The sequence below is a fragment of the Phocoena phocoena genome, chromosome 8 (genome assembly GCF_963924675.1).
Source record: "Phocoena phocoena chromosome 8, mPhoPho1.1, whole genome shotgun sequence".
Lineage (NCBI taxonomy): Eukaryota > Metazoa > Chordata > Mammalia > Artiodactyla > Phocoenidae > Phocoena > Phocoena phocoena.
This window is the reverse complement of record NC_089226.1, coordinates 32,059,817-32,081,075: the sequence shown is the minus strand read 5'-3', so window position 1 is coordinate 32,081,075 and position 21,259 is coordinate 32,059,817. Positions and strand designations below refer to the sequence as shown.

At 36.8% G+C, this 21,259-nt stretch overlaps 1 protein-coding gene across 1 annotated transcript; it reads left to right on the top strand.

Moving 5' to 3' along the window:
• Window positions 1-1,479: 1,479 nt before the first annotated feature.
• On the top strand, window positions 1,480-19,043 carry BIRC2 (baculoviral IAP repeat containing 2). Its single transcript, XM_065881720.1, has 8 exons — window positions 1,480-3,643; window positions 3,739-3,838; window positions 8,321-8,399; window positions 8,725-8,773; window positions 14,348-14,590; window positions 17,632-17,886; window positions 18,624-18,665; window positions 18,746-19,043. The coding sequence occupies exons 1-8, from the start codon at window positions 2,743-2,745 to the stop codon at window positions 18,937-18,939; spliced, it is 1,863 nt and encodes a 620-aa protein (XP_065737792.1). The 5' UTR covers window positions 1,480-2,742; the 3' UTR covers window positions 18,940-19,043.
• The last annotated feature ends 2,216 nt before the right edge of the window (window positions 19,044-21,259 follow it).

The following is a 21,259-nucleotide window of genomic DNA, read 5'->3' as shown; positions in this document are numbered from 1 at the left end:
CTAGCGCCCGCTTCGGGCCGCTCTTCGCCTGCAGACGCCCCGGCGCCCTCGCGCGGCATGACGCAATCCCGGCCGGCGCTCTGTCGTCACTGTGCGTCGGCGTGGGACCTGCGCGGGCGGGGGGCTTTGTGAGCAGTGGAGACGAGCTGTCCGGCTTCTTATTCTGTCGGCGTAGCAGCTCTCGGGGCTGTGGAGGATCCGGACTGCCGCGCCGTTTCTGCGTTTGCTACGTCGGCCCAGCGGTGAGTGCAGCTCCTTCCGGGCCCCGGCCGCGCGAGCCGGGTAGGGGCGCGCGGGCCGCGGGGGCCCGCTTCCCTGAGGCTGCAGTTGGGTGAGGGAAGACAGGGCCGGGGGCCGAGGCCGGGGGTCGCAGTGAGCTCTCTGTTCTCTACTCTTCACTCTCGCCGAGGCTGTTTAATTCGGAAGCTCCAGCTCCAAGACTTGCTGTCGAAAATAATTTTTTATCAGTTGATCTGTTTGCAAGTCTGCTCTGGCCGCCGCCCACTTCTCCGGCCCTTGGACTCTGACCAAGATGTTCGTCAAGTTTTTGCAGGGTTTTAAACTTAACCCTCGGTATTCCTTTGTTTAGTATGTTCAAACGGAGACAGTTGTGTGGCGGCAGATTCCCTATATCAGATAGTTGCAACCGCGCTCTGCCACTTTAGTGGTCTATTGTGTATTGTGAGAAATAGCTCCGGGAAATTAATAGGTAAATCCCATAGTTTCTCTTATTTTCCCTTGCAGTTTGTCTCCCGCCTTCAACCCCCAAAGCCACAGTTTGCCTAAAGAGGGCAAATCCACCGTACGGTGCTTGTAGATAAAAGTCTGTAAAGACAGGACACCAAGTTCTGGTGTAACGAAAGCATTCATGCAAGTAGTCACATTCCCAAGGCCAGTGTTTCACAAGCCATTACTGTATATTGTTTTCAAGTTGCTTTCTGTGGTTGTTGCTTTGGAATTGTGAGGGCATTGTAGAGTTGTAGGGTTTTATGGGTGGGTTCCTGATGCATTTACTCTCACTGGTCAGTTTGCCTAGTCCTGGAGAGACTTGACATTAAAAAATTAACGTTACAGTCTATTATGCCATCTAAATAGCTGCTGCACTGTTGCTGATGGGTGCAGTCTCTTTCACCACTAGTCCCCCTTTGCTTGTAGCCAACTGCCAGAGATATTATCCTTAAACTATTAAAAGTTGTCACCAGAAGAGGGGAGGAGACCAAGGCCAAAATATGTTTCTGTGTCCATCTGTCTTCGAAGTTGTGCGTTAAAAAAAGTATTCTTAGTGCTACGGGGAGTATATTGCATTTATTTTGATTAAAACCTTTTCTAATTAGTTTTGTTGACAAATAGCTGGAATGAAGCTGTATTATCTAAAGTGTAAATCACTTTTAGAATTTACTGAATAAATTGAAAAGAATATAAATTGTATTCATCGTGAAAATACAGTTTTCTAAAATAGCGTTTGTTTTTTCTTTTCAGATTTACAGCCCTGAAGAGTCTACTTTTTACCCCTCATTTTTCCCCCTGCAGTAATAAATCCTATTATGGAGACTCAGAAACTTTATAAAGGGATATAGTTTGAATTCTGTGGAGTGTAATTTTGTGTATGAATTATACTTTTAAAATATGAAGGGTTTTCAGAAAGAAGGCTAGTAGAGTTAATTACTGGTTTATTATGCATGAGCAGTAATTTTGTTGGTAATACAGTACCTTAGGCATTTGTGATAACACTAGAAAGGACAAGCTGTATCTTGATAAATTGATTTACCTTTAATTACAAAATGAATAAAATTATAGATGCATGATTCTTAAATGAAAGACAAGTTATTTAATATTTTTGTAAGAAGTTTCAACTGTGGAAATTTTATGGTTAACTAGTTTATGGAGAAAATACCTTCATTTGATCAAGTATACTAAAGTGGTAGGCAAAGATAGGAAGAAAGACAACATAATAATAATGCTGCAGGAAATGGAAACAAATACAGACAATATTTAACAAAGACAGAAGAGTTAGCAGTTTGTGAGTTTTAAGCAAAATTCATTTCATTTGACATTGTACGCAGTATAACAGGTTTAGGTTCAACAACACTTGTAGGTGTTGACATCTCCAAAAGTTGTTAGCTGAAGCTAGTTTAACCTTCTTAAGTAAATACTATGATGATAAACTTTGTGAAATTGGCCTTTAGATAATGTGACCATATGAAGACTTTAATTCTTCTTGTTTACTAGAATAAAAGAAGATTTTAAAAAAATATGTTAAAGTGCTCATAGGGAAAGAAGCCTGCATATAGTTTTTTCCTCTTGTAGCATGGTCATTAATTGGCTTGATATCCTGGCTTTGTAGCTTGTAACCGAAAGCAAATTAAAGGCATAATTTAGGTATTCTATCCTTGTTTAGAATTTTTGGAATATAAACCTCCTTGAAAAGTCAAGGAGTCTTAGCATATTTTTGGAGGTGTGTCAACTTCTTTCAGGCTATTAGGTCAGTATTACACCAAATAACGAGCAAATAACATTTGAGTTGATATAATCCCAGAGAGTATTAAATAGTATCTTTGTAATTTAGGAGAGATATTCATCCTACCTGAGCATCAACTCAGGTATAAATCCAGTAAAGAAGGTGTAGTGAATTTTCCATACGTAGGGGCCTATCATTTGATTCTTTTTTATGGAAAAAATCTAATGTGAAGGGAAGAGAATTGTCACGTGAAGGGTTTTAGCAGTCAAAAAGTAAAATGACTCATGCACAAAACTACCTCCCAAAGACTTTTCCCAGATCCCTTGTATCAAAAAATTAAGAGTATGATGGAAGATAGCACGATCTTGTCAAATTGGACAATTGTCAACAAACAAAAAATGAAATATGACTTTTCATGTGAACTCTACCGAATGTCTACATATTCAGCCTTCCCCGCCGGTGTTCCTGTCTCAGAAAGGAGTCTTGCTCGTGCTGGTTTTTATTACACTGGTGTGAATGACAAAGTCAAATGCTTTTGTTGTGGCCTGATGCTGGATAACTGGAAACAAGGAGACAATCCTATTGAAAAGCATAAACAACTGTATCCTAGCTGTAGCTTTATTCAGAATCTAGTTTCTGTTACTAGTCTGGAATCCACCTCTAAAAATGTTTCCTCTTCAATGAGAAACGATTTTACACATTCATTATTACCTACTTTGGAACATAGTAGCTCGTTCAGTGGTTCTTATTCCAACCTTTCACCAAACCCTGTTAATTCTAGAGCAGTTGAAGACTTTTCCTCAATGAGGACTAACCCCTACAGTTATGCCATGAGTACTGAAGAAGCGAGATTTCTTACTTACCAGATGTGGCCATTAACCTTTTTGTCACCATCAGAATTGGCAAGAGCTGGCTTTTATTATATAGGACCTGGAGATAGAGTAGCCTGCTTTGCCTGTGGTGGGACTCTAAGTAACTGGGAACCAAAGGATGATGCTGTGTCAGAACACCGGAGACATTTCCCCAACTGTCCATTTTTGGAAAATTCTCTGGAAACGCTGAGGTTTAGCATTTCAAATTTGAGCATGCAGACACATGCAGCTCGACTGAGAACATTTATGTACTGGCCTTCAACTGTACCAGTTCAGCCTGAGCAGCTTGCAAGTGCTGGTTTCTATTATGTGGGTAAGAAAATGTATAGCTATACATTTTATCTAGTTCATTTTGATTTATATATTAGGGCACGTATGTATTCAGTTTTATTATTGTGTTTTCTTTAGGTCGCAATGATGATGTCAAATGCTTTTGTTGTGACGGTGGCTTAAGGTGTTGGGAATCTGGAGATGACCCATGGGTTGAACACGCTAAGTGGTTTCCAAGGTAATTGTTTTGAAAGGTATTTCTACACAAATTCTGTGCTTAAAAGGAGTAGGCATGCTTGCATGATTAAGTTTACATTTCAATATAACAAAGCTTCTTTATACCATTAGGGAATTAGCCTTTTTAAAACACCAAATTGTAACATTAATTGTTTTGGTACAAAATGTTGTAGAATGTTGTATGATTTCTTCTTCTGTAAGCCATGTATTCAGGATATAATTTAACTTATTCTTGATGACTCACTTACAATTATGGCCATACGTTTCATTTATGTTTTCCATTTTGCTTTAAAGAAGACTTAAGTATTATAAAAATATGTAAAATAGAACGAAAAGGAGATGAGTAAGAAAAAGATAAGAAGGAAAAAGGAAAATAAGAAGGGACATGAAATGGATCTAGGAATAGGATAAGTAGAAAAATGCATATAATAAAAGCTGATTGTACAATCAGTATTAAGTCTGATTATAATTGTAAATTATTTTTTCTCTGTACAATTTTATCTTGTCACGATATGTCAAATATCTCCCTTTAGTCACTCTGTTTCTCCCACTATGTCCTGTTTTTTACTATAGCATAGAAAGAATTTAGAGGCAGTGCTGTTGATGGAAATAGAATTAGAAATTAATTCTGTCTTTGTTACTGAGTAGCTATGTGAACTTGGACAAGTCATGTGACACCTTTAATCCTTTCCTCATTTGTAAAATGAGGGAGTTGAAATAGATAATATGGTCTTTTAAAAAAATTGTAAAATGTACCTAACATAAAATTTGCCATTTTAACCATTTTTAAGTATACAGTTCTATGACATTAAGTACATTCACATTATTCCTCATTCATTACCACCATCTATTTCCAGACTTTTTAGAAATCTTCCCAGACTGAATCTTGTACTCATTTCATTAATTCCTCATCCCTCCGTCCCTGCAGCCCCTAGCAACCACCATTCTGCTTTCTGTCTCTATGAATTCGACCATGCTAGGTACTTTATATAAAAGTGGAATCACATCATGTAGGTAATGTTTTGACTGGTGAGTGCCTTTCACAATAATGAGGAATCTCTTGAACCTCTTTAATATTCATAATGTATCAAGATAAATTGTGACTTTTTAATTCTCAAAAGTGATACATATTTTGTTTACTTTAAATTATTATTGTAGGAAAAAAGCATGTTCCATTGTCAGAATTGTATTTTCTTTTCTTTTTTTATTTTTGGCCCCACCACATGGCTTGCGGGATCTTAGTTTCCCAGCTAGGGTTGGAACCCAGGCCACAGCAGTGGAAGGGCCGAGTCCTAACCACTGGTCCACCAGAGAATTCCTGATTGTCAGAATTTTAAGTGATTTGATTGTGCTTGGCTCTATGAGAGTATGTACATATAATTTGAAATTTAATACTGTATTAAAAAGACAGAAACAGCTTTCCAATTCCAGTGTTTCAGTTGCTACATTTTGTCCTTTATAAAACAAAACCAAACAAAATCTTGGTTTACTTCTGTAATTTGTATTTTGTTTTAGATGGTTAAGTAAGGGAAAAGGCCAGTGGTGCTTTTTGTAAGCAACAAATTTCAATTGTGGATAATCTTTAATCTCAGAAAATGAAAAACTAAAATGGATAATCATTATCACTGTATTTTAACACAATTTATTCATTAATTAAATATTTATATGCCTACTGGATACTGTTTTATTTTTTCCCTCTTAACATTTTTAGTAATAATCATTTGAAAGAAGAGGTAATAGGGTTTACATTTCTATATACAAAAGGAATTTCTGTTTTTCATCAGTATTGGTATTTATACAACAGTGTGGAATCAAATAAAAAATCAAGCCAAAGCAAAAGAAAGAAGAACCAAATTAAAGTGAAAGGCAAAAATTGTGGTACCATTGCATATGAGGTTGAAAATGAAATTAATAGGCAGACAAATGCAGATTTTGCAGCAGACCAGGAAGAATACTGGGATTCATTTCGATTGAGCATGATAATTCATGACAGTAACAGCACTGTCTGAAGGCAAGAGTCCTAGGAATAAGTAGTTGAAAGTAATGATGGGAAATCAGACATCATCATGAGGATCTTTTTTTCCCTTCTAATATCTTTTTTTTTAATTGAAATATGTGACACAATATTATATTAGTTTGAGGTGTACTACACGGTGATTTGATATTTGCATACATTATGAAATTGTTACCATGATAAGCCTAGTAACCATCTGTCCCCATACAGAGTTATTGCAATATTGTGACCATATTCTTTGTGCTGTATATTACATCCCCATGGCTTATTTATTTTATAACTCAGGTTTGTACCTGTTAATCCCTTTCACCTATTTCCCTATATCCCCCTGATAACTATTTTAGATGCTGGGAATATATCAGTGAATAAGACAGACAAAAACCTCTGTCCTCATAGAATTTATTGGAGAAGGGGGAAATACGGGGCAGCCAATGTTCATTATACTTCCTGTCTTTAGTCGTTATGAATATGTTAGTCAGTCCCAGAATAAAAATACTTTAGAACTATATTAAGATCATGAACAATGACAAGCTGTATTCTCTGCATGATAAACTTGAGTCTTGAGCATGCTTACATGATCTCTACTAAATCTAACCATTTACCAGTTGAAGGACATTTGGGGCAATAATGAATAAAGCCACTCTAAACATTAATAAACCTTTGTGAACATATGTTTTTGTTTTGCTTAGGTAAATGTTGTACTTAGGAGTGGGATTGGTGGGTTGGATGGCAAGTTTTGTTTACTATTGTAACTTTAGAAGGAACTGCCAAATCGTTTTCTGAAGTGGCTGTACCATTTTAAATTCCCACCAGGAATGTATGATACCTCTAAGAATTCCAGATTCTTAATGACACACGGTATTGTCAGTCTTTTTGATTTTAACCATTCTAATTGATGTGTAGTGGTATTTCACTGTGATTTTAATTAGCATTTCCTTAATGATTAATGATGGTGAGCTTCTTATTTGCCATCTATATACAGTTGTCCCTCAGTATCAGTGGGGGATTGGTTCCAGAACTCTCCCAGGGATTCCCCTCAAGAAACCAAAATTCATGGATGCTCAAGTCCCTCATATGACATAGTACAGTCAGCCCTCTGTATCTGTGGGTTCTTCATCCTTGGAACTGTATTTTCTTTGATGAAGTGTCTCTTTTAAATTTTTTTTTGTTTTCATTACTAAGTTCCGAGACTTTTCAATATATTCTGGATACAAGTCTTATATCAGATGTCTTTTGCAGCGTTTCAGTCTGTGGCTTGTCTTTCCTTTTCTTATTAGTGTATTCGATGAGCAGCAGTTTTTAATTTTGAAGATGTCAGTTTATCAATTTTATCTTTTACGGATTGTGCTGTTGGTCTCTTAGCTAAAAAATCTTTACCTAACCTAAGGACAGAAAGATTTTCTCCTAGGGTTTCCCTGGTGGTGCAGTGGATAAGAATCTGCCTGCCAATGCAGGTGACACAGGTTCAATCCCTGGTCCAGGAAGATCCCACATGCATGAGCAGCTACACCTGTGTGCCACAACTACTGAGCCTGTGCTCTAGAGCCTGTGAGCCGCAACTACTGAAGTCCCGTGCCTAGAGCCCATGCTCCGCAACAAGAGAAGCCACTGCAGTGAGAAGCTCGTGCACCGCAACGAAGAGTAGCCCCAGCTCACCGCAACTAGAGAAAGCCCGCGTGCAGCGACGAAGACCCAACACAGCCAAAAATAAATAAATAAAATAAAAATTAGAAGAAAAAGAAAAGATTTTCTCCTGTGTTTTCTTCTAGAAGTTAAATTGACAGGTTTTGTATTTAGGCATATGATTCATTTTTAGTTTGTTTTTGTGTATACTATGGACATAAATCAAGGCTTGTTTTTTGCATATTATATCAAGTTGTCTAGCACCATTCGTTGAAAAAACAAAAGGGAAGAAACAGAAACAGAAGTTCATGTTATATGAACTTCCTGGAACACCATTGAGAAATTCTAGTAGTTTGAAAGCAAGTATTTGGGAAACCCCTTCACATGTATAGATGAAAATACTTGATTCTCTATTTTTTAGAGAGAGGGTTTGTGTTAAGTATAATGGTAGAGTGGACAATGGAGATAGATTAGCAGATATTTTGTGAAAGATCACATTTTAGGAATAGCAAATTAAAGTTTCTGCTATGTTAAGTCCCCAAAGTAAATTATCTAGAACAGTATTTTTCAAGCCTTAGCTTGTGCTCCTTTGAGATCCAGACCTTTTTATTGTTGTGATTGTATTAATGCAATCAAACAAAATATCACAATGCATCAATGCATAGTAAGAATTTGTAATATTGTATGAGAGTTTTGTTCCTGTTAGATGTGTATATGTACTAGGTTGTGATGTAAAATGTTTGTACTTTGGGGTACAATCAAATAATTTGAAAGCCACTTTTCTAGAATAATCAGATTATATTTTTGATATAAAAGAACTTAAAAATTTTTCCTCTTACGTTTTAGGTGTGAGTTCTTGATACGCATGAAAGGGCGGGAGTTTGTTGATGAGATTCAAGCTAGGTATCCTCATCTTCTTGAACAGGTAAATATGTTTTTATAATTGGCAACATTGAGTTCTCCTAGATAATAGTTACAAATATGATTAGAAGTGACAATTACATCTGTTTTCTCATTAATTACATTTACATGTTTTGTGTCCATCTTAATGGACATGTTTGTTCAGGGGCTTTTAAAAAAAGACTCTTTTTTCCTTTTTTTTGAAAAATCACTCAACCTGCCACTGTACAAATTTGTGGTGGGGTTGGAGAAGAGTCCTTAGTGTCTCCTCCATATTATCTTAATGTTGCTATGTTCAGGTTGTTTGAGATTTTTGATTTTATCTATTATTTTTTTCTCCTGTTTCATAGCTATTGTCAACTTCAGATACTCCTGGAGATGAAAATGCTGATCCACCAAGTATGTATGAAAATGTTCCAAATGTAGGATAGGATTTTTTTGTAAGAATATTAAGAATGAAAGTATGTAAACAAAGGACTTCTGAGGTCATAGAAAAAAGTGCTAGAAAGTTAATAAATATTATGTATCTACTAAGATTCATGACATTTTTAGAGGATTCTTGGAAGTATTTTAGTTTTTGTTCTTAAAGTGCTGACATTCTCACTGGAGAGACAAGACAAGTGCAAAAGAAAAACAACTTCAGGGAATACCAAATGAGAAGAGCAAATAATAAGCCCTCCAAAGAGGAAATGTTTGTATAAGCTAGCATGTTTGGAAAGACCCAGTTCACATGGTTTGAAAATTGGGCTAGATATTAGGTATTTGCCAGGTATGTAGTAGTTTAGTGCAAGGATAAGGAAATATGTCTTCTGGTTATAATCTAATTTTAGCCACATCTGGCATTTAGTGTATAGTGTTATTCAGGTCTCCTTTTTCCTTATTAACTTTCTGTCTGGATGATCTAGCCAGTCTTGAAAGTGGGATATTGAAGTCCCCTACTATTATTATATTGCTCTCTATTTCTTCCTTTAGTTATGTTAATATTTGCTTTAAATATTTAGATGCTTCAATGTTTGTTGCATATAAATTTACAATTGTTTTGTGTACTTTTAATGAGTTGACCCCTTCATCACTACATACAGTGATCTTTGTCTCTTGTCACTGATTTTGACTGAAAGTCTATTTTATTTTATGTAAGTATAACCATTCCTCATTACTTTTGATTACCATTTGCATAGAACACCTTTTATATCTTTTCATTTTCAACCTTTCTGTGTCCTTAAAACTAAAATGATTCTTTTGTAGGCAGCATACTGTTGGATCTAGTGGGGTTTTTTTAATCCATTCAGCCATTCTATGTCTTTTGATTGGAGAATTTAGTCCATTTACATTTAAAATAATTATTGGTATTGTAATTATTGATATATAAGGACTTTTTATTATGATTTTATTAATTGTTTTCTGACTTTTTTTAGTTCCTTGGTTCATTTCTTCCTCTTTTGCTCTCTTCCTTTCTGATTTATTTTCTGTAGTAGTGTGCTTTAATTTCTCTATTGTATTTTCTGTATGTACTATAGGTTTCTTTGTGTTTACCATGAAGCTTATGTAAAATATCTTAGATACAATAGTCTATTTTAAGCTGATAACAACTTACCTTCATTTACAAAAACTCTACAGTTTTACTTCTTCTCACCCCATGTTTTACACTATTGATGTCATACTTTTTATCTTCTGCATCCAGTAACAAGTTATTATAGTTATAGTTAATAATATTATTGTTTTGTGTTTTTTATTTTTATGTTTTTTTCTATAAATATTTCTTTTTTCTTTTAACTTTTATTGGAGTATAGTTGGTTTACAATGTTGTGTTAGTTTCAGGTGTACAGCATAGTGATTCAGTTATACATATACATATATTCGTTCTTTTTCAGATTCTTTTCCTATATAGGTTATTGTAGAATATTGAGTAGAGTTTCCTCTGTAAGTCCTTGTTGGTTATCTATTTTATATATAGTTATGTGTGTATGTTAATCCCAAGCTCCTAATTTATCCCTCCCCCCCACATTTCCCTTTTGGTAACCATAAGTTTGTTTCTGAAATCTGTGAGTCTGTTGCGTTTTGTAAATAAGTTCATTAAATCAGTTTTTAAAAAATTAGATTCCGTATGAGTGATACCATATGATATTTGTCTTTCTCTGACTTCTCTTAGTATGATAATCTCTGGGTCTATCTATGTTGCTGCAAATGGCATTATTTCGCTCTTTTTTATGGCTAATATTTCATTGTATATATGTACCACATTTTCTTTATCCATTCCTCTATCAGTGGACGTTTGGGTTGCTTCCATGTCTTGGCTATTGTAAACAGTGCTGTAGTGAACATTGGGGTGCATGTTTCTTTTCAAATTATGCTTTTCTCCAGATATATGCCCAGGAGTGGGATTGCTGGATCATATGGTAGTTCTGTTTTTTAGTTTTTTAAGAAACCTCCATACTATTCTCCATAGTGGTTATACCAATGTACATTCCCACCAACAGCATAGGAGGGTTCCCTCTTCTCTACACCCTCTCCAGTGTTTATTGTTTGTAGACTTTGATAATGGCCATTCTGACTGGCGTGAGGTGATACCTCACTGTAGTTTTGATTTACATTTCTCTGATAATTAGTGATGATGAGCATCTTTTTATGTGCTTTTTGGCCATCTGTATGTTTTCTTTGGAGAAATGTCTATTTAGATCTTCTGCACATTTTTTGATTGAGTTGTTTTTTTTTTGACATAGAGCTGCATGTGCTGTTTGTATATTTTGGGCAGTAAGCTCTTGTTGGTCGCATCATTTGCAAATATTTTCTCCCATTCTGTGAGTTGTCTTTTCATTTTGTTTATGGTTTCTTTTGCTGTGCAAAATATATTGTTGTTTTTTAACTTATGCTAGAGATACAGTATAGGGTGTTACGAATTTGACTACATATTTACCTTTACCAGTAAGTTTTATTTCATGTTGTTACTTAGCATCTCTTCATTTTAACTTGAAATAACTTTAGTATTTCTTCTAAGGCAGGTTTAGTGTTGATGAACTCCCTCAACTTTTGCTTGTCTGGAATGTTTTTATCTCTCCTTCATTTCTGAAGGACAGTTTTGCCAGTGTTCTTGGTTGGCATTTTTTTTTTTTCTTTGAGCACTTTGATATATTAAGTCATTCTCTCCTGGCCTTCAAGGTTTCTGCAGAGAAATGTGCTGATAGCCTTAGGGGGTTCCTTTGTATATGAGGAGTCATTTTTTTCTTGCTGCTTTCAAAATGGTTTCTCTGTCTTTTCACTTTTAATATTTTGACTATAATGTGTCTTGGAGTAATCTTTGGGCTGATCTTACTTGAGGTTCCTTGAGCTTACTGTTTGTGGATATCCATATCTCTCCCAAGATTTAGGAGCTGAAGTTTTCAGCTATTATTTCTTTAAGCTTTCTTCCCCTTTTTCTGTCTTCTAGGATTCCCATGATTTGACTGTTTATTCATTTGGTTGTGTCCTATAATTCATGTAGGCTTCCTTCACTCTTTCATTCTCTTTTCTTTTTGTTCCTATAACTGGCTAATTTCAAATGATCTCCATTTGAGTTCTCCGATTCTTTCTTCTGCATGAGCAAGTCTGTTGTTGAAGTTCTCTATTGATGTTTTTCAGTTCTGTCCTTGTATTCTTCAGCTCCAGGTTTTCTGCTTGATTCTTTTTTGTGGTTTCTGTTTCTTGATTAAACTTCTGATTTTGTTCATGCATTGTTATCTTCATTTCATTTAGTTGTTTATCTTTCTTCTCTTGAATTTTGTTGAGTTTTTTTAAGGTGACTCTATTGAGTTCATTGTCAGGCAAATCATATATCTTCATTTCTTTGGGGTCAGTTCTGGATCTTTATTGATTTCTTGTGATGGTGTCATATGTGCCTGATTTGTATGATATTTGTATGTAGCCTTGCCTTGGTGTCTGTGCATTTGAGGGAGCAAATGCTGCTTGCAGTCTTTATTGACTGGTTTTGGCAGGTAAAGACCTTCTGCTTTCAGTCTTGATGGATACTGAGCTGTTTCTGGGTTTGTAGCTGGGACCATGGTCAGGGATTCAGGTGCCTGGTACAGGCCAGTCTCCTCAAAATGGCTCTCCTTGGTCTTGGAATACACTTGGGTTTCATAATCTTATACCTAAATCCCAAAGCCTCCCACAAAAGGCATTTTTGTCCTTGGATGGATTCTAAAATGTTGTTGCATGGGGTACAAGTTGGGGGCATCTTAACCGGCAATCTTGCTATCATAGTTTCCTGCATCCTTCTTAAGGTATGTTCCTCACTTGGCTTCCTGGACACCACATTCTTTTTTTTTGTTTGTTTTTGTTTTTTTTCGGTACACGGGCCTCTCACTGTTGTGGCCTCTCCCGTTGCGGAGCACAGGTTCCGGACGCACAGGCTCACGGGCCCAGCCGCTCCGTGGCATGTGGGATCTTCCCGGACCAGGGCACGAACCCATATCTCTTGCATTGGCAGGTGGACACCAGAGAAGCCCTGGACACCACATTCTTGGTTTTCCCCTATTTCCCTGGTTGATCATGAACAATTTCCTTTGGTGGTTACTCCTTTTTCAAACCTCTAAATGATGGAGTACCTCTCAACATTCAACCCAAATGTATTTCTCCATTTCCTGAGCTGCTGACTGTTCAACTACCTGTTTAAATCTCTACATGGTTATACTGGGTGTCTCAGAGTTAATATAACCAAAGCAAACATTTTCTCCCCGTCCTTCATCCTTCAAATTTGCTCTTTCTCTGGTCTTCCCAACTCAGTTAATGGCACTCACTTCCTAAGGTCAAAAGTTGACTTAAGTTAGACATCATCCCTGATTCCTCCTTTTACTTTGTATATTTAATCTGTTAGAAGTCCTTCCATCTCTGCCTTTATAATATGTCCCAAATCTTACCACTTCTCTCCATCTCCAGCACTATTAGCCTGATTCAAGCTGCCATGAGTGCCATAACATCATTTTATGACTTTTTGTCATAAAATCCTAACAGGGCTCCCTGATTCCATTTTACCTCATTAAAATTTATCACAGAGCTGCCAGAATCATCTTTTGAAAAAACAAATCAGGTTTTATCAGTACCCTACTTAAAACCCTCTTAGAATATTGTAGCAAACTTAGAATGAAATACAAATTCCTCAAAAGGCTCTACATCTAGGCATCACCCTCGTCTCTGACTTTGCATCACCTTTCTGTTTCTTGAATATATCAAGCTTTTCTCTTGACTTGAGGCTTTTATACTTGCTGTTCTCTTTGCCTGAAAGACTTCTTTCAGATATTCCCATAGCTCACTCCTTATCTTTCAGGTGTTTGTTCTGGCGTGTTCTCTCTTCAGACAGGGTTTCCACATACGTTTGAGCAAGGGAGCACATGCACATTGTATATTTATTTTTATTATAAAACAGTTTTCCAGCAGATGGCGGTAAAGTGTCTTGAAGAATTATGTCATTTTGTAATTTTCACAGGAGTGCCATATTGGCTAACATTGGCCCTGTTCTCAGAAAATGCTTCTCTGATCACACTCATCTATCCACCTTTCTAGGTCTTGTCCATCCTTTAAGTTCAAACTCTACTGCCGTCTTTTCCATGAAGTTTTTGTTGATTTACCCCACTTTTCTAGCTGAATTAAGATAATTTTTCACTTCTAAATTTGTGTAGCATCTCAGTTTCCAAAATTGACTGTACATCAGAATCATTTGAGGAATATTTAGAATATTCCTATGCCCCATCCCTAAGAGTCTCTAATTAAGTAGGTCTAGGATGTGGGAAGTGGTATTTTTTAAAAGTACAGCCTATTACTACACTCTCATTTGATGCTTATCAGGTTCAAACGTTTGTTGGAGTTATAGGTAGTTGGTGTATATAGCTCATCTCCCTTACCAGGACATAATCCGTACTAGGGTAAAGACTGTATCATAGTCATTATTCTCTGTATTTTTATATTTATGGAATTTATACAAATACATGTCTTTTAAACTAGTTGTTCATTTTGGACCTGGGGAAAGTTCTTCAGAGGATGCAGTCATGATGAATACACCTGTGGTTAAAGCTGCCTTGGAAATGGGCTTTAGTAGAAGCCTGGTAAAGCAGACAATTCAGAGTAAAATCCTAACAACTGGAGAGAATTACAGAACAGTTAATGATATTGTGTCAGCACTTCTTAATGCTGAAGATGAAAAAAGAGAAGAAGAGAAGGAGAGACAAATTGAAGAAACAGCATCAGGTATTTGGGAATGTTAGTCACCTGCGTTACTTCCATTGAGGGCTCATAGGACTGTCTCACATGTTGCAGGACAGTGAGCATTCCCCTCTGTCCACTAACTGCTGGTGACAGCCACCAGTCATTTCTAGCCTCACATCCCCTTCTCCACTGTGGGCAGTGTATCACCCTAGTCGAGAAGCACTGACTACAGTTGTTTTTGTTTTTTTGAATGCTTATTTTCCAAGAAGATTGCTGATTTATGCTCATCAGAGGATTTTAGCATAATTCCTTTCTTGAGCTATATTGCATTTCTTCCTCATACATTAACAAATTTAAACTATTTTGAAAAAGCAAGATTTTATAGTTGGGTGCCTGTCTTGTTTCTACTTTTTTTTTTTTTTAAGTTCCTTCAAATCATATTCTTAACATGGTGTTTGACTGTCTAATCCTTGCTTAGTGATCCTTATGCAAAAAATAGAACCCATGATGAAATCCTAGGCTTTGATGAGAAGCACCTGCCCAGTCCAAAGATAGTAGGGAACTGATTTTGGTATTCATCCAGATTATGTTAAGCCTCAGACTCCCAAAACAAGTCTTTTGAGTAATCATTCCTTTAATAAATGTTAATTGAGGATGAGCACCTGTGCCAAATACTGTGCTTGCTATTCATGGTGCTTGCTTTCAAGGAGCTTATAGACTAGCTGTGGAAACTAGTATGCAGAAGATAGGGTTAAAGGGCCAGCAGAGGTGAAGGTTGCATATATAGTGTAAATTGGGGCATTTGGATTGGAAGACACTTTCTCAGTTTAAGCTCTTAAGTAATGTTAGGAATAGTTTGAGAACCTCATTGTTTGGCCATGTTACACAGTGTTTGAAGTCTGATTTCTAGTTGAGACAGGTTTGTGTTTAAACCCTGGCTCTGTCAGTTACCAGGTTGGCAGTTAACTTAACCAGACCTCAGTTTTTCTCATCTGTAAAATGGGGATGATAACAGTACCAATTGCATGGAGCAGCTATAGGAATCAAATGAGATGTTACAAATAAAACAGTTTAGCACAGTGCCTAGAACATCAAAAAAAAATTCTAAGTAGATTTATTTGGGAAATGGGAAGGGCTTCGTGAAAGAAAGGGCCTGAGGAAAGTGAAAAGATTTTAAGATTGTTAACCAGTAATAAAACACAGGTTAAATGAAATCACTCTAATAAAACTGGTCACTATAGTTTTGTGACTTTCTTATTCTTTGTAAGGTTCAACGAATAGTCTTAACTTATGGATTTTTTGTTGTTTGTTTTGTTTTGTTTGTGGCCAAGTGGCATGTGGGATCTTAGTTTCCTGACCAGGGATCGAACCACGTCCCCTGCAGTGGAAGTGCAGAATCTTAACTACTGGACTGCCAGCGAAGTCCCTTGAATTACGGATTTGAAATTGTTTCTTAATAAGCAAACAAGTCAGAAAAGGAATAGGGAGGAAGAATTTAGGATGCTAATAAGAGAAGATCATTGAGACACCTGGCTACATCTAGACTAGAATGGGAAGTAAGCAAAGCCAGGAGACAACTCTTGTGTTAGTAGTTGGGAATGACATGGAGATTGAAGAACAAATGTTAGTAGTGAGGTGAATTAGTAAGGTAGAAGGATATAAGTTGTGGTCAGAGAAGGGAATTCAATAATTTTGAGATGAATAGAGCGTTTGACTTCTAGAAAGAAGTAAATGGTGAAGGAAATGGTCTTTTTTTTTTTCCCGGAACTTTACAATAGACTTCTTTTTTATTTCTCATTAAACTTGTAAATATAGAAATGTATTTTTTTTTTTTAAGGTTGAAAACAGGCAATTAAATATTATGGTGATTGCGGGCATCAGAAGAGGAACTTTTTGAAAAATACTGTAGGAATTTATGCCCATATTCCATAAATGTAGGAAATTTAACAATGGATTTTGTGCTTTTTAAAAAAGATTAGGCTTGATTCATACACAGTCTTTTTTGATTGCTATAAACCTAGACCTTTATTATTTTTTATTTTATTTTTTTTTTTTTGCGGTACGCGGGCCTCTCCCTGCTGTGGCCTCTCCCGCTGCAGAGCACAGGCTCTGGACGCGCAGGCTCAGCGGCCATGGCTCACGGGCCTAGCCGCTCCACGACATGTGGGATCTTCCCGGAATGGGGCACGAACCCGTGTCCCCTGCATCGGCAGGTGGACTCTCAACCACTGCGCCACCAGGGAAGCCCAAACCTAGACCTTTATAAGACAATATTGGTAGCTAATTATGTGCCAGATATTGTGATAAATACTTCACATGTATCTCATTTAATCCTTACAACTCTTTGAGAAAGGTACTATTATTATCTGCATTTTACAGATGAGGAAACTGAGGTGTATGGAGGTTAGGGCACATAGCTAGTAAGTGGCTAAGCCAGTGTGGGGCTCTAGGTCTGTCCTAACTCTACAGCTCAAACTCTTCAACACTGCTTACTGCTTCTTAAACATGGAGTTGAAGACACTAATCTAGGAGACCTGATTCTATAACTGATTCTTTCTGTGACCTTGGATAGGTCGCAGTTAATGATATTGTGAGTCTGTCTCTCCCTATCTGAAAATGAGAAGCAGTCATACCTGCTTTGTTTAATTAATAGGATCTTTTTATCAAAGGAGACAATTCATATGAAAATGCTCACAAAAGTAAAGTGATATAATGCAAAGAGAAGTCAGTAGTAATTCCATGGGGGCAAAGTACAGAGGTTGCAAATTTATACTGCCCTCTAAAATTCTCTGCTTACTCTCAGCAGGATAAAGCAGGGTTCTAAGACAGGTGAACATATAGACTTTAATAAGTTAAAAAAACAGAGACCATGTGTGTACTTATATATAATATGCCTTAGCTAAATCTTCTGAAAGTTTTCCAAGTGACAGACATTAAACTGCAGAGGAGTAATTTTGTCCTTCTTTTTTCAGCTCCTATTTATTTAGTGTCTGAATTGTTCATAGGGTTGGTTGTTAGTATATGAGTGTAGTTGGAGCAGTTTGTAATCTAATGGATTTTTCTTTCTTTTTTTTAACATGAAGATGATTTGTCCTTGATTCGGAGGAATAGAATGGCTCTCTTTCAACAGTTGACATGTGTGCTTCCTATCCTGGATAATCTTTTAAAGGCCAATGTAATTAATAAACAGGAACATGATATTATTAAACAAAAAACACAGATACCTTTGCAAGCAAGAGAACTGATTGATACCATTTTAGTTAAAGGAAATGGTGCTGCCAACATTTTCAAGAACTGTCTTCAAGAAATTGACTCTACATTATATAAGAACTTATTTGGTGAGTTTGTTGGTAAAGTTATTTTAGAAATTCTTGGGATTATGTTCATCTTTGTGTTTGACAAACAAAACGAATCCAATTAGCAAACTATACATTTAACTTGTTCTGAAAAGTGAAGTCTTTTATTACCCAAGTAGCATGGCTAAATAATTTCTGATGATAAATAGCTAGAATCTGTGTTGTTCAGGATATAGTAGGTGAAAAATAATAGGTAGTAGATGAAGCAGTCTTGTATTTGGTAGAGTGATGCCTTAAAAAAATTTTTTTTAATTGAGGTATAGTTGATTTACAATATTATATAAGTTCCAGGTGTACAGCAAAGTGATTCAAAATTTTTGTAGATTATACTGTTTATAGTCATTATAAAATATTGGCTATATTCCCTGTGCTGTACCATAAATCCTTGTAGCTTGTTTATTTTATACATAGTAGTTTGAACCCCTTAGTCCCCCTATCCTTATCTTCCCCTCAACTTCCCTCTCCCCACTGGTAACCACTAGTTTGTTCTTTATATCTTTGTCTTTATCTTATTTGTTATATTCACTAGTTTTATTTTTTAGATTCCACATACAAGTGATAAAATAGAGTATATGTCTTTCTCTGTCTTATTTCACTAAGCACAATACACTCCAGGTCCATCCATGTTGTTGCACATGACAAAATTTCATTTTTTTATGAAAAAAAATTTTTTAATGAGTTATTAGAGTGATATTTTTGTTATGTTTTTCTTTCTTCAGTGGAAAAGAATATGAAGTATATTCCAACAGAAGATGTTTCAGGTAAAACAAAATTAAGACTTAGGACCAACATGAAATATTACCCTTTCATTTTTTTTAATGGAAGTTTCTGTTGTTACTAGGTCTGTCACTGGAAGAACAATTGAGAAGGTTGCAAGAAGAAAGAACTTGTAAAGTGTGTATGGACAAAGAAGTTTCTATTGTATTCATTCCTTGTGGTCATCTGGTAGTATGCCAGGAATGTGCCCCTTCTCTAAGAAAATGCCCTATTTGCAGGGGTATAATTAAGGGTACTGTTCGTACATTTCTCTCATAAAAGAAAAATAAGCTGTATGTTGCCTACATATAAAAGTCTTTAAAATACTGTTTGAACATTTGAAGCTATCTGAAGTAAAAAAGGAATTATTGGTTCTTTAATTAGTAACATTTTTGTTCTACTCTGCTTTCTTTGGTACTAGTAATCTTGTTTCCAAAAGAATACCATATATAATATTTAATCTTAATCTCTGTTTATATGAAAGGTAAGATTTATGTTTGAGCTATATTACTGTACATGTATGAACACAGGAGGAGTTAAAGGAGCAGTCTTAATGCTATTATGTATCATTTTAGGAGTGACTAGGTTTGGTATTCTTTCTGAAAGCTTTGAGTACTACTTTAGAGTGTAGTTGAAAGAAATGGAAACCAGGAGCTCTGGAGTTTATCACAGTTATATTGCCAAATTCTCATTGGTGTTTCTTCAGTTGTGTTGTAAAATAAGGATTTTTCTCTTACAGGTAAAAAAGCTTTTCCCTAATTTGTGAGAAACATCTTAATAAAGGTCTTTAAAAAGACTGCATGATCGATTTTTTTCCTCTGATTTAAAAAGTAATTTCCGTAAGCCTTCACAGGGTTATATAAGGATGAGATAATGTACATAAGCATAGTATCTGTCACATTGTAAGCACTTCAGATGCTAGTTATTAAGTTAAAAAATTGAATTCATGAAACATTACCATGAAGTGTTTTTTTTAATAGTAATGGGATTTATGAGAATTTCCTTTAGATGGTAATATCTGTCTAGTTGCTTTGTATATTATAGATATTATTTGAATTTAAAATCCATATCAAAAATTATTAACATAGAATTATGTAAATCTTCATTGGAATTTAAAAAAATAGTTTAATCATTTTGTTGTTGAGTAAGTGTTGGTGGGATGAGGAGGTGGAATACAAGCAATGGTAAGTATCTTTTTTTGGGTCCAGTCATATTTGACCTTTCCCAGGTCTGGGTCTATGGCAGATTTCTGAGGCCAGGTGGAAAGGAGGTCTAATATTAAAAACTCTTCTTATCCTAAAACTCCTTTAGATCCCTTTAAATAGAGAATACAGTAGGAAGAAAGAAAATGTATCTTTTTTTTTTTTTTTTTTTTTTTTTTGCCACAGAGCATAGGTGCTCTTTAATGACGGTTAAATAAAAATAGGCAGGAGTTCTATAGAAAACAGTATCCACAAGGCCCTGGCATGCATCGCAAGGGCCATGGGGGTGGGTCCTGTGCCACCCTGGCCGCAGCATGGCCCCTTTCTTCTGTGACTTGTGGGATGCTCACCACTTTTGGCCTGGGCCTGGGTCCCCAGAAAGCCTGAGTCCTCTGCTGGACAGAGAGCTGCCCTGCAGGCTCCACGAAATTTCCATGGGCCCAGGCCTGGCCCTATAAGAAGTCTGAGGCTCTGTGTCTGTCAGGGAGCTGCAGCAAGTTTTCCATGATGCAGGAGAGGTCCTGGCTGATGGGGGTGTGTGTGGCAAAGCCAGGAGCAGGTGTGCTTGTGAGAGTCTGTGGCCCACCAGCCGGGCTCTTGCTTTGTTTCCATCCTGATGTGTTGATGCATTTATTTAAGTCCAAATGCCTATGTCTTGGTGCAAGACCTTATGTCAGTGAGAGAAAGTTTCTCCCTGCCATCATAGAGGGAATCAAATCATTTTTGACCCTGGTCTTTAATAAAACCTATATTGAGGATTCACTGTGTACCAGGCACAGGGCTACTAGATTCTTTTAATAATTAAGATGTGTTGTCAGCTGAATTGTGTCCCCCAAATTTGTATATTAGAGTCCTAATCCTGAGTATCCCAAAATGTGACTGTATTTCACGATTGGGCATTTAAAGAGATAATTAAGGTAAAATGAGACCATGTGAGCCCTAATCCAGTACTGTATGACTGGTATCCTTATAAGAAGAGATTAGGGCACAGACACACCCAGGCAGTGGACCATGTGAAGATACCTGAGGAAGACGGTCATCAGCAAGCCAAGGTAAGGACTTCCCTGGTGGCACAGTGGTTAAGAATCCGCCTGCTAATGCAGGGGATATGGGTTCGATCCTTGGTCTGGGAGCATCCCACATGCTGCAGAGCAACTAAGCCTGTGCACCACAACTACTGAGCCTGCGCTCTAGAGCCAGCGAGCCCTGACTACTGAGCCTGCGTGCCACGACTACTGAAGCCCGCGCACCTAGAGCCATCTGTGCTCTGCAACGAGAAGCCACCACAACGAGAGCCCATGCACTGCATTGAAGAGGGGCCCCCGTTTGCGGCAACTAGAGAAAGCCTGCACGCAGCAACGAAGACCCAACATAGCCAAAAATAAAAATAATTTTAA